Source organism: Anopheles ziemanni, unplaced genomic scaffold (assembly GCF_943734765.1).
Source record: "Anopheles ziemanni unplaced genomic scaffold, idAnoZiCoDA_A2_x.2 scaffold_12_ctg1, whole genome shotgun sequence".
In the NCBI taxonomy this organism is placed as follows: domain Eukaryota; kingdom Metazoa; phylum Arthropoda; class Insecta; order Diptera; family Culicidae; genus Anopheles; species Anopheles ziemanni.
The window spans coordinates 805,362-818,879 of NW_026690043.1; the positions used below are offsets into that span (position 1 = coordinate 805,362).

Below are 13,518 nucleotides of genomic sequence, written 5' to 3' on the forward strand. Positions count from 1 at the left end.
GCACCTACATTCGTATAATAATTGTATTATATAATCTTCTATAATCTGTACTGTATTTTGCATATTAATGGCAATGTCGATTATTCTGTTATTTTTAAATCTTTAATATTTATTTTAAAACGTATTATTTATTTTAAGTCGTACTAATGCTTCATCCAGCTTTTGCATCTAAATTACTCTATTTAGATTCAGGTGGCAAACCATCTGAGGTTGATTTTTTATTTTAGACATATTTTACGTTAAATCATGTTACAATTAAAACAGCGAAGAAACCGTCGAAAATCTGGAAAATCACATGCAATTAGGAAAATTTTCAAGCCGTTTGCCGGTTATCTATTGGGTTGTTTTGTGTTGCTTCAGGATTGATAAAAGATGTAAATTTGAAGTCTGCTGTTCAAACTTTATTTGAATTGTTAGTCCCTTTGATCTTAGGATTTGAAGACTGGAAGACAGAAACGTATGACAGCCTGCTTTATATTCCGTTAAATAAATAAATTTAACGAACTTACATATTTATTTTTGTATAACTAAACATATGCAGTTTAACGTTAAATTTGAGCAAATAAATATAAGAAATCAATTGGAATCGAACATCCTCCAACTATGTGATGAATTAGATAATCGATGGCGTAAAGACAAAGCAATTGACATTTTTACGGTCATGTAAAGTCGAACATGTGCATTATAAATGCTTTCGTTTGGGATATCGAAATCCTGATCCATTTTTAAGAGAACAACATACATCATTTAACCATATGAAATTGTGCCGAAAAAAAAATAATACGGCCTTGATTTTAAAATATACCGTTGTCTATACTTATAAAATCACAGCATTACACTTATACTGATTTTTCATTACATTGAAAAAATTGCAAATGTGTTGAGTATTTTTATTAATATATTCGATTAGGTCTTAATATTTTTCTGATAAATTTAAAAATATCAAAAAAACGCCAAATCACATTTTTTATCAAATTTAAACATTGTTGAACTGTGTATGATAACTTCGTTTAATTACTTTTTTTGGTGTTCTTCGCTTTGCATCCACCTTATTGAATGAAATAAGTACTTGTTGAAAGATAATAATGAAAGCCAATGATGAAAACTAATCGGAGACGGCATAATGGCGTAACATTTGTGTATTACTCAGAAAAATAGGTATAATAGTGCGCTTATTTTACAAAAGCAATAATTGATGAAGTTGGAACGCATTAGGAGGAACGAACAAAGATTGGAATTTTGGATTCGCTTTGTGAGGACATCTCACGTTCACATGGCGCATGGTGTGAGTAAAAACTGAAGGATTACAATAAATGTGCCTTTAACCATCATAAGAAAATTTAGATCTTTTGATAGCAAAATGGTTATGGTGGGCTCAGATAATTTGCTTACAAACTACCAAATATTGAAAGAATAAAAGCATGGTTACATTTCAATATAAGATGACAATGGTAATTGACTAGATTTTGTTGACATATGTAAAATATGTTTCTTATTGTTCACGCTTCCATTCAATAAAATGGACAAAATGTCTTTGGGTATAGGAACAAAAGCACGCAAGATAATTAACTGGAATAATTGTTCTGCGTACTTACAACCTTCCGGGGGTCCGCGACAGCCGAGTGCGCTCCGCGGTAGCGCCGGTTGAAAAATCGGCCCATGAGCGCCGGGGCTCACCACCTCGACGACGTGACCGGACCCTCCACTGTACGAGAGCACTGACGATCCACGTACAACAGGGAAACAAGTCTCGTAAGCCCTTAACGGGCAGGCATGACCAAGAGGTCGTTACGGCAAGAAGAAGAAGAAGAACTTACAACCTTTAACACTAGAATACATTGCTTTGGAAACTTGCCCGAAAGCTTTTTAGGGGTCATTTTGACCCCTGTTTTTAAAACGCTATAACTTCACAATTTTTGAAGATTTTTCAATTCCGTAAACTGTTACGTTTTAGTGTATTTATTGACTATCTTTTGGCGTTTTTAATTTTTTGATGTACCATTTCACCATTCCGCTAGCTCGGTGTATAGCAAAAAAGATCGATAAGAGTCGAATTTTAATCCTTTTCAACTTTTATTTGTTCAAAATGTATCATGTAAATTAAGAAAAAAAGTGTGCGCTATGATGTTGATATATTAGATCACCTTTGAAAAATAATTTCAAATTAAATTAACAGATAAATTTAAATTAACAAATAACGCCACAAATTGATCTTGAAGATGTGGATTTTAACATTTTCCATAGGTACCCAATCGCAAAAATCGGATACTGTTCGGACCTCTCACTCTAAATCTGCACTTTCTTTCTTGCTTCCACTCGCACAAGGGTATGCAACCACTTTCTGCCGCGGCACCGAGCTGCGAGTGTATGCGTGAGCCATGCATGAATTTACTCCCCGCATCACGCATCCCCCCTTTGGGTCCCACGAACTTGCATCGTTCGTTTCCTCCATTCTTCATGCCCCGCGGTCGTTGTCCTGCGTCTGTCGTTTTAAATCGTTTTCTGTCTTTTTTGCGCTTTTTTTTCTCTTTTGCTCATCTTTGGCTACGCGCCAAAACTATGAAGTGACGTCACATTGCATTTGTTTAATACGATTTTAGTTATCACTTGCGGTAGAATTAAAACCATAGTTGCATTGATTGCAAGTGAACAAAGTTTTCCAATGTTTATAAAATGCAAAATTATACCTTGAATTGTACCAAAATGTCCGATCTTGAGAGAATGAAAAAAACTTGCATTTTCAGTCGTAGGGTCGCAAAGTACCTGAAGATGGATTTTCCAGTCGATGAAGAAGCAGGATCAAGTGGATTGAGTGAGGGAAAATAATAATATATTTTCTATAATATATATGTAATATTGAATCAGTGTTAAAGCTTTATTTTCCAGTGTCACAACAATTACATGCCGTTAATCCTTCGGGTAGCACCGATATGCCATCTGAACCACAAGAGCATCAAGGAGAGAGATCCATTCATTCCGAAGATCCGAAGTTAACGGATTATTTAGAATCGAGTTCTATTAGTATGACAGGATGTCCTCTTGTTATCTTTCATATGCACTCTGACTGCAGCATGTTGCAGTTTCTTTATCAAAAAGTTAGCAACAGCTACTATTAAATGCTCGTTACTGTCTATTTCCTTAAAAATACACCTTTCCTTAAAGTACCACCTCTTTAAAATTATTCAAACCTGTCGTTGCGTGCCCAGGTGTCCTACTGACCCCCGACCAATTAATACTGGCGAAACATGGCTTAGCAAAAATAATATCAATAGAATCATGCATACGATTGGAAGGTTCTGCGCGCGTGACTTGACTTTGCAACCAAGCCAACAGTTTTCTTTTGTATCGCTAATTTTTTAACTCATCTTCAAGCTTCAAAAGTTCTTCTGTGCTAGATACAGGAGAAAATTCAAAATCCGTCTCCTTACGGATGAGGCCTTCTCTAGGCCGACTTACTGCCACCAACGTGTCCAAAGTGACATTGGTAGTCACAGTGTTGCGCAGAACTAAATCCAGTTTGGCTTCGAGCCTCTCATTTTGAAGTCGAAGTTCTCTATTCTGATTTTCTAGTTTAGTGAACTTCTCTTCAAATTTTTCAGACATAGATTTGACAAGATTTACTAGAGTTTGCATCGTTGTATTGTTGTCCATTCTAATTGGATTTTGTGAAGAGCACAAGGTGTAGGTAGGTAAAGCAAATGAATTGTAATTCTCCTTAGCAATAACATTCTGCTCATTAATTGCTGTAAAACAAACAAATATTAAAAAGAAACACAAATAACTCCATTGCTTTTGGATCCATTGCTTCAGGATAGTTTGATGATGATGATGATGGAAATGAAGAGCAAGGTTTGAATAAATAAATAATAATGAAAACCTAATAATGTAACTTAATCGATCTTGGATGCTGCTTGATCGATCACGAACGGTTCGATGACAGTTGACCAGTCGAACAAATGTCGAAACTCCTGATAAGGATGAGAGAGTAAGGAGCAGTCGTTCTCACTCTACTATCTGGTACACTGCGTCCCAAAATCTGGTACACTGCGTCGTTTCTCCACTCATTCTTCCATGTCATATGTTCTGTAGCAAACTCCAATCTATCGACTTTTTGGTGAAGTTTGAGGGCAGAAACTTTCTTCATGGACTCTCTTACAATATCAGAACATGAATTCAAAGCTCTATTTCAAAGTGAATCTATTTATTAGCACACCAATCTCATGATTTGACTTGAAGTGAGGCTATCATTATGGGACACTCAATTTTTTTAATTTTTGACCAAAATGTTATAATTAAATTTTTTTTCTGATAAATTAGAAGTGAAACACATTTCTTTTAGATTAATGAATATGTTTCTGTCGTTTTTTTTACCTTGCGATCATTTAAAATAGCATATGAGTGAAAAAAGTGGGTGAGGCTATCATTTTGGGACGCAGTGTATCTAGACAAGTTATTGAGGATGCACCAGGATGCACAGGTATCAGCTGATACAAGTCAACGACCTGTGACAAATCCGAATTGGTTGGTGGATTTGAGAACAATCGTTCTTTCGTTCTGCATAGCGAAAATTTTTAAACTTTGGCTCTAGTAAAATTATTGTCAATTTAAATGCGGAGAACTTTTTACACAAAGCGGAAAAGAAAGCACGAATCGATGTAATAGCACTAGATTCGAAAAATTATTAGATATTAGATTGCGTAGCACTTGAAGGTGTAAACTGAATTATGTTTACATTCAAACATTTCGTTATTTATATTGAATCACCAACTGGTCATGCAGAAGAGCAGCCGATAGCACAACTGGAAAACACTTCGTTCCATGGGTAAATATAAACCATCAAATAACGATAATCAATTCTACTCTTTCAGGAACAATTGCACCGTAAAAAGTTTGTTCATCAATTAGAATAATATGATATGACGTCATATAAAGCGTACGCTTCCTTTCACGCCACCGCCACAGGCCCACAGGCACGATATACCCGCGCGTGTAAGAGCAAACGAGAAGCAGACAGCTGTCTAGAAAGCAGGAGAAATAATCGAAAAGAGAGAGAACACGGGCAAAACAAATACGACATAGATTTTTTTTTATGCAACGCGTTTGTGACGTCATCAATCCGGCATCACCCTAAACACACCGCAACACCGCAAAAATCGGGTGATGGCCAGTGCTCATGTGTGTGTATAACGCGGCGCGCTTCGACCGCGACACCCAAAAATCTTGATTTGAGCGATTGTTTAGGGGCTCAATTGGATATCCAATTTTTCTATGTGTAATATCCAATTTAGTATCCAAAACCCGCGTGTTCAAGTGACTGGGTAGTTTCCGTTCTGCGCTTTGTTCCGTTATTCCGTACGCGAGCGTTTCGAAGCGTTATGCGCGATGCGTTACTATGAGAATTGGCATTATTTTCAATCTTTGAGGCCAATTTATGCAGTCATTTCTTATGGCAAAAATATGATTTTATTTTTGACAAGTTGCTCAACATACTAACTTTCTAGCGTAAACTTTTTTTCTAGATTTACATTAAAGATTTTGAATGAATAAAAGCTGAAAAAACGCAATTTCGAGAGTTTATGAAATACACCGAGCTAGCGGAATTATGAAGAAATGCATCGAAAAACCAAAAACGTTAAAAGATAGTCAACAAATATACAAAAAAGTAACTGTTTACGGATTTGAAGAATTTTCAAAAATAGCGAAGTTATAGCGTTTTACAAGTAGGGGTCAAAATGACCCCTAAAAAGCATTCTAGGTATAGTCAAGTTGGCTCTCGGAACTGGTCGAACAGAAAAATCTGAAATTTTTGTTTTAGATATAGCTTTGGATTTTAAGAAAAGTTTTTTTTTTTTGTAAAAATATTTAGCCGTTTTCGAGATATTAAAATCGAAAAGTGCGTTGTGGTCAAAATGAGCCCAATTTGGATTCTAGTGTTAAGTACTTTAAAATAATATTACGACGGCCAGGGAAGTAGTCACCCTTGCGGTAGCTGGCCCGAACTTTCGCCATAGCCTGCAAAAGTATTTATTTTTTTCATGTTTTTCAGTTATGGTGTAGAGTTCACGAACCATGCTGCTTGTTATGGGTTTCAAATTTGTTTGAATAGACCCTACTTTCATCCAGTGTTGTGTTTAGATTCATTCATGAATATTTTTGGATACGAATCTTTAAACGTTGATGAATCTTACGAAATCATGGATCTTTCACGAATCTTGATGATTCTTTAATTGGCGTGGTTCATACGACAACAAAAAGCGAGTCTTTAGTTTTCTGTTCTTTTAACATTAATGAATTTTGGGGAGTCATGAATCTGTCATTAAAAGATTCGTGAATCTCTTAAACGAAGCAAAGAATCATTCCGATTAATGAATTTGAATCGGAAATACACAGCTCTAGTTTCAACAGCTCCGACGATCTTCAGTTATGATTAACTAGGGCTTATTCCGAACGAAGTCGTCAACGCTAATCAATCGTATAGCAAATAGACGGTCGTCTAATAAACGGCTCGAAAAAGGTACCCCGAACGAATTTCATGAACGATCGTTAATATGATATACGATCGATAATACAATAAGCTCGAGCAGTTTTAATTCCCCTCAATACTCACACATAGCTTTTTGGCGACTGTGTTGCAACTAGAATAGCGACTATTTCATCTCCTCTCTTCTCGCCGGGCCGTAGAACATCCAACACTGGGCAAAAATATCGGTTAGCACTAGTGTGTATTCTTTAGATTCATCGTCGCGCTATTGAACATGTTCGTCGTGGGTAGATCAATGATCAAATCGGACGCTTTCTCATGGACAGGTTGGCGTTATCGACTGCTCTTTAGTCATCGACAACTAAACGGTCGTCATTGCTGTAGATTAAGCTTATGTGATACCTATAGCGATCGTTAACTCAACTGCTCGACAAATTTACTCACAGATGGCAGAGCTCAAAGGATTTTATTGACGATTATTTCGACGATCGTCTGTTTGAACGGATGTGATAGGTTTGCAACCGATTTTACTCAAAACGATCGTTTATTTTTAGATTAACGATAGTTTACCTTTGATGATTTCGTTCGGAATAGGCCCTACTGTTTAACTCATTCTCTTCATGTTGTTTTCCAACAAAATAAGCCACTTCCGGAAGCCATTGCGTGCTGCATAACTTTCCATACGCCCCTGTCTCTCCAACTCTTGTATCACATTTGGGTCCCGCAGCATGCTCCGTGACCGGAACCCGACTTTTAAATGAACGTTCCTTCATAAGTGATAAAATACTAAAAAATCCACATTAGATGAGTTCAGCTGTTCATGTTCGTTCCGCGGTAAAGCTTTTTTTTGTTTAACGTCAGGGGAATCTTCTAAGGGGCTTACGCAAGGCCCTTGCGCTAACACTGCTGGACGTGTCCTGTTGTGGTTGTGGCTACCACCCCCTTTTTACGCTGATCGGCGCCGCTACCTTGAACCTGCGTTAGAGATTCAGGGCTCAAAGGTATTTGTTTATTTTTCACGTGGATGAGTTTACTCTTTTAACCACAACGGCTACAATTGAGATAATAACGATGTCAAATTTCTTGTGAACGCTAAACAAATGCTTCTTTCAATTATGCTTTAAAAGAAAAAGGTTAGCGTGTTTCGTTTTAGTTTGAAAAATCGTTAAATTTTGTCCATTTGTTTTTAATGAAAACGTTATATGGAATGTTAATTAGCTAAGTTTGATAAAGATGTAGCATAACATTAATGCCTTTATGGCAGCGCTCTGTGAACAGTCCAACAAACCAGACAAACACGACACTGTTCGAAGGGTGCTCTGCCAAATGTCGTGAAGAACTGTCACTCATCCAAGCAGCAAGGTAGCAGAATACACAAGGTATAACAGTTTCACAGTGGGATAGAGTCCTGCACGACAAAATCAAACTGTTTTGTTCTGTGTCGTGTTTGTCTGACATGTTCGATGCAGGTTGACAGAGCACCTCCATATGATTGCATGGGTTTGATTGTTTTTTTTTGTCGTGTTTGTCGTGTTTGTCTTGTTCGATAGCTGACAGAGCGCTGCCTATATTTAAGTGCCTAGAGGTATGCAATAGAAAGTTGATCGAAATCGAAAGCTTAAAAAATAAGCTTCAACAAATCACAAATCCCAACAAGTTTCTCAAGAAAAGAAAAGCTGGTCTCTTAAACATTTTCAAAAAACTCGTTACTTGCTTTTTGGAACCACTATATGGAATCGTTTCGTCATTAATCGTTTTAGTAAAAATTAATCAACGTTGTAATCAGAACAAACGACCGTTACGCCAGGTCAATAGAGAATAGCGATCGTTTATTTTTAACCATCGGTAAAATGAAACGATTTCAAAACAGGTTATTTGAATAAATACCTTAACATATTTATTTTTTTGTTCACATTCCTTCCTAATTGAAAATCTGTTTCGGCAATCACCCGGTCCTGAACAACCTGAGTGATGGATGCTATACTGTATTTACTGTTTTTTTTTTAAAGCAACCCTAAAGGTTTCGGTTTTTGTCATGTTTTATCAGTAGAGCAAATTTCTGAAAATATGTTGTTGCGATTCTTTACTTAAGGTTGATGCTTACTATTTTTTATCGGTCAAGCTGTGATATTTTTCTTTCTTTCTAGAACAATCGTGCGTATACACAAATCCGAAAGGAATGAAATCAATTTTTGGATTTGAATCACACACAACGCTGAAGATGGATTTGAAACGTAACAATTTCAAAAACATAAAAATAAAGTTTGTGAATCATGAAACCACAATCATATAATTGACCTTCAATTTGTCCTTCAAATGTTCAGAAGTTTAATGCACAATACAATTGTATAAAACAAATATTTATTAACAGATGCAAATTACTGAGAAGCTAGTATATTTTTTAATTGAAAATTTGGAAATATTTTGCAAGCTGCTACATGATCCACTTATAAAAATTCTCCCATCGGTTTGATAACTAGATCATGAATCTGAAAAAATAATAAATAAAAGTAAATTCATTAATATACTTCCATGCACCAAAAGAAAACGCGCCCCAATACCCTACCTGTACATTATCGGGAGTTGTGATGGCATATAAAACCGCTTCGGCAACATCCTCTGGCTTAAGCTTGGGCATGTACTTCACAATTTCATTCTCATTGGAGCTGACCGTTGACAAAATGTCACCTTCTACAAGTCCGGGGCTAATACTCTGCAAAAGCAAATACATTTACCGTTGTTAGAGGTTTGTCAAACTGGTAGACTCTAAATGCAAATCGCATCAAAGTTTATATGAGCAAACGAAAAACATACAGTTACTTTGCATCCCGTATCCAAATAGATGAGTTCTTGTCGGATACATTCAGTGATGGCAGTGACGGCATATTTAGACGCAGGATACATTCCATTCAGTGGTCGCGTTCCCGGTACAGCCTGATGTACCTTGTGTCCAAATATGCTGTTGATGTTAATAATGTGTCCTTTAACGTCTCGTAATTTCATGGATTTTACGGCTTCTCTCGTGCATAAACATAATCCAATTATGTTCGTCTCCATGGTCGTGTAAAGATCGCGAGTATTATTTTTCTCGGTAAGTAGACATTTTGTGATCACGCCGGCGTTGTTTACTAGTATATCAACTCCACCGTACGTGTTCGCGATCCAACCAAATGCGTGCTTCACATCTTCTTCCTCGGTGATATCACATTCTACGCAGTTTAAGTTGCCTGCTACATCGAAGAGACTTGCTCGCAGTTTTTCCACCTTATCCCGGCGCCTTGACAGTGCGCAAACAATCATGCCGGCCTTAACGAGCTCCTTCGCTATGGCGCCACCAATAGCACCACTGGCCCCAGTCACGACTGCCACTTTTCCTTCCCAACGTTTCATTCGTTCACAGATGTCTAATCTGACCGAGGTAGGTGGGGATGCTGTCTCGCCGCTCTCGTTGCCTGCATTGGCCCCATTGGATGCCATGTCAATTGTTCAAGCTTGATTTCTGAAAAAATATATTAAATTTTTTTTTCTCTATCGACCCTGATGATTATGAAGCGTGCCAGCTAAGTAATGCTCTACTGATGCGTCATAGTACTATTTGGTATTAGTACCTGAATACTGTTTGTGGTCGATTTATCAAATCGTTACATAGAGTGATAATTTGACCAAACCCGTCTTTAGTGAAGAATTTAATGTGTGAATTATTTCCACGGTTTACGATGTACTGTATTCAAATTTACCTTCAAGTCGAAATATAACAGAAGATACCAAAATTGCCAAAAAGAAATCAAGCAAATTTATAGGGAGTATCTGAATGTCAAAGAAATGTGAGAAGTTCGGCTCACAGTTTGATAATCGAATTTTTAATAAAACTTTACAAAATCAATTAATACTCAATTGATGCAACATAATAAACATTATTAAATGGTGTTTAAACATTATTAAATGGATCCTAATTTCTTCGTTATTCCATTGGTCTTAAAAGAATTTGTAAAAGCGTTCGTTACAATTTCGTTATTTGAAGTTCTTTGTATTTATGAAGAGTTTTATCTGAAAGCCTTTTCTTGAAATTGGTAGAATTAGAAAAAATGGTTTTTGGTGAAAATCCTAATTGTTTTTTTTTTCTTTTAGATAATCAGCTACTATCCAATGAATTTCAAGCAAATGATGTGTCGGATAATGTAGAACATTAAGGAAGTGTGTTTGTTTCTCATAGGATTTTTTTTCGATTTCAACATTTAAATAAATTCTTTTCATTAATTATAACAATTCTTGATGGTAACCGTGAAAGGCTCTGTTACATTATGTGAAAATTAAATTAGCTCCTATTGATTGTTTCAAATGCTGGCTTTGCTGCAAAAATAAACATATTGATAGACTTGGAAATAAGTACAACAGCATGTTTGGTTCACTCTTTAATCAACAGATACACTTTTTTACGGCATAACATTTTCTATGAAATTTAGCTGGCATTCAGTTGAAATCAAATCGCTTAGTAAAATGTTCTGTTAATTAATTGTTTGATGGCACATTCACATGGTCTATTGATGAAATTTGTCAATTAGCCGTCGTGCACTATACTTTCTTTTTGCTTCAATTGCAGATCTTTGTTAATTAACATACACGATACCATTTTCTGAATAAAATGTCACACAAAGCACTTCTTACATTTGACTTATCCAAAAACCGTTCTTTTAACAGACTATAACTGCACTCGTTGTATAATGAACTAATTGTCACAGGACAGTTAAGCTGCTGCAAACTTTTTCCTTTTTAACACGTAGGCTTGGCTGAAGGATTCTAACGAAATGTCGTATGGCGCTTGGATTGCGACCTATTTATATAATCTTTCCCCAACGGCTTAACGGATATACTTGCTTGATCCACTTTGCACTAACACAAGCTCTGCACTGAAAGACAGCAAATACTAAGGCACGCTATGCATTATTACTAATTTGGTAGCCAAGTGTTGGCAAAGAGCGTCATATTTTCCCCTCATCAGTTTTTTCGTCAGTTCAGGATCCTCTGATTGAGATAGTACAAAAGCGATGGTTTGCAGTATACCGGTATTTGTGTAGAGATAACTCCTCGTCTATCTTTTAATTAAGCGTCATTTTTCAAACGCCAGTGTAATTAATCAGCGTTCGTCAGTGAATGTGTCGTATAATGTTCTATAAGAATAAAACTTACCTTTTCAAACACAACCAATTTTCATTTTCTATTGTATGTGACTTTTTCAGCCCTTATCGATTTATTGTATTCAATATCAGATGCGCTATGAGTTACCGATGCTATGTATTATGCTATGAAAAATATGTGCGGTTCTATGACTGTGTATGTGTTGTGGGATGGGAAAAACTGTAGACAGATTGGTAGAACAAAAAGAAAGAAAGAGAGAATATGTATAAAATGGTGGAAAATGAGACAAGAAAAATAAATATTGAAGGGAAAGTTATCCCACTGGCGCAATGATAAAAGAAAAATATTGAGTGAATAAGGAATGGCTCAGCAATGAATGACAAGGATGGGAAGCGAAAATAGAAACTCTTCTCGCATTTTTAGCATTTGCAACATAAATAAAGCAAATTTATAATCGTGTGTCAGTGTCCACAGTGTTGCTTTCGGCGCTCGGATGATATGTCTTTCTGTAAATATTAAAACTGTTGGAATGAAATTTAAAAATAAGCACATTCTTCCTTAGTCTTCTTTTTAACTTTTTCTCAATGCCATTGAGGTGCCGAGCTTCTAAATGAGTAGGTTTATGAAGGATTAGCAAAGTGTACCAAGATTGGAACCGACAGAACGTATCAGTAATTGTTGTCTTAAGATGATGTATATTCATTATTAGAAACACGGTTTAGAAATTAAATGTTGCACTTTAGACCAATTTATTTTTTTCCACTTTAGACTAACTTAAGATTAATTTAGTTAAGTTAGAACAATATCAGTATTTCAATGGATTGGTAATTAATTTAAAAATTAACTCTGTCCCTATTTCTTATGCTCTACAAGTAAGGTTTATCCATTGACGTTTACAGACTTTTTAATGGGCACATATAAGTTAGCCGATGAAATCCTGCGATGAACATTATCCACACATGTAGTGTAAACGGATTTATATGAAAAGGCTTCCCATCCAAAGCATTTGTAAAGTGTGCAGATTAACCAATCGGTAGAGGCACAACACTTCTGGGAGTGAAGTTACTGATGAGTCTGCTTAGACATTCCGTCCAAAGCAATATTTATCTTGTTTACCCTTTTCTTTCAAACGACCGTGAAACCATCATTTGGCTTGTTACCGTTCTAAAAAAAGAGATATTTTTACGAGAAAAATGTAGCAAATTAGTTACTTCAGGCCGTCTGAAACCCGCTATCTGCCCAGCATAGACGATCTTCGTGAAGGTGAAATTTTTATTACAGTTTGATTAATTGGGTGAGTAACATTCACATGTTCGAACACGCATTTTCGACCGTTCAAGCATTTGTTTGTATATTTCATTCTATCCTACTTTTCCACACTGTTTGCCTGCCGTTCGTTTTCACTAAAATTAAGAACACATATCAACAACCCAGGCATGGTGCCAAACCTGCGTGAGCTTCATGGTTCGCGAGATGAAAATGATTGTCATGTTGATAAATGTGTTTGACACGTACTGATGTGAGCTCGGTTTCAGAAGAAATGAATATTTCTACACATAAGATGTCATTAATGAATGTGACATAAAAATCATAAACACATTAAATACTACTAAATACAAAGTTCATAACTACGGAAGCGTATTTTTTATGCCAGAACAACAGTAAAGAAACATATTCAAATAGTAGAGTACCACAACATTTGGTGCAGCATATTCAATAATATACATGTAGATTGAAGAAGGGTGGGAGGTTGGAACATACGGTCATTTAGTGGAATATCGTAAAAGATTGATGTATACACCATAAATATTCGAAAGTGTAAATTTTCTTTCGCCTCTACGTTTCGAAGTCCTCACTTTACTGCATTCCCCTAAGAATGAATAATGTAATTGTTCCGCTGA

General features: G+C 36.1%; 1 protein-coding gene across 1 annotated transcript; it reads right to left on the minus strand.

Annotated features, from left to right (window-relative positions):
• Window positions 1-8,928: 8,928 nt before the first annotated feature.
• On the minus strand, window positions 8,929-9,958 carry LOC131292885 (farnesol dehydrogenase-like). Its single transcript, XM_058320978.1, has 3 exons — window positions 9,296-9,958; window positions 9,048-9,194; window positions 8,929-8,970 (listed from the first exon to the last, which is right to left on the minus strand). Exons 1-3 carry the CDS (start codon window positions 9,956-9,958, stop codon window positions 8,929-8,931), a joined length of 852 nt encoding a protein of 283 aa, XP_058176961.1.
• Window positions 9,959-13,518: the final 3,560 nt, after the last annotated feature.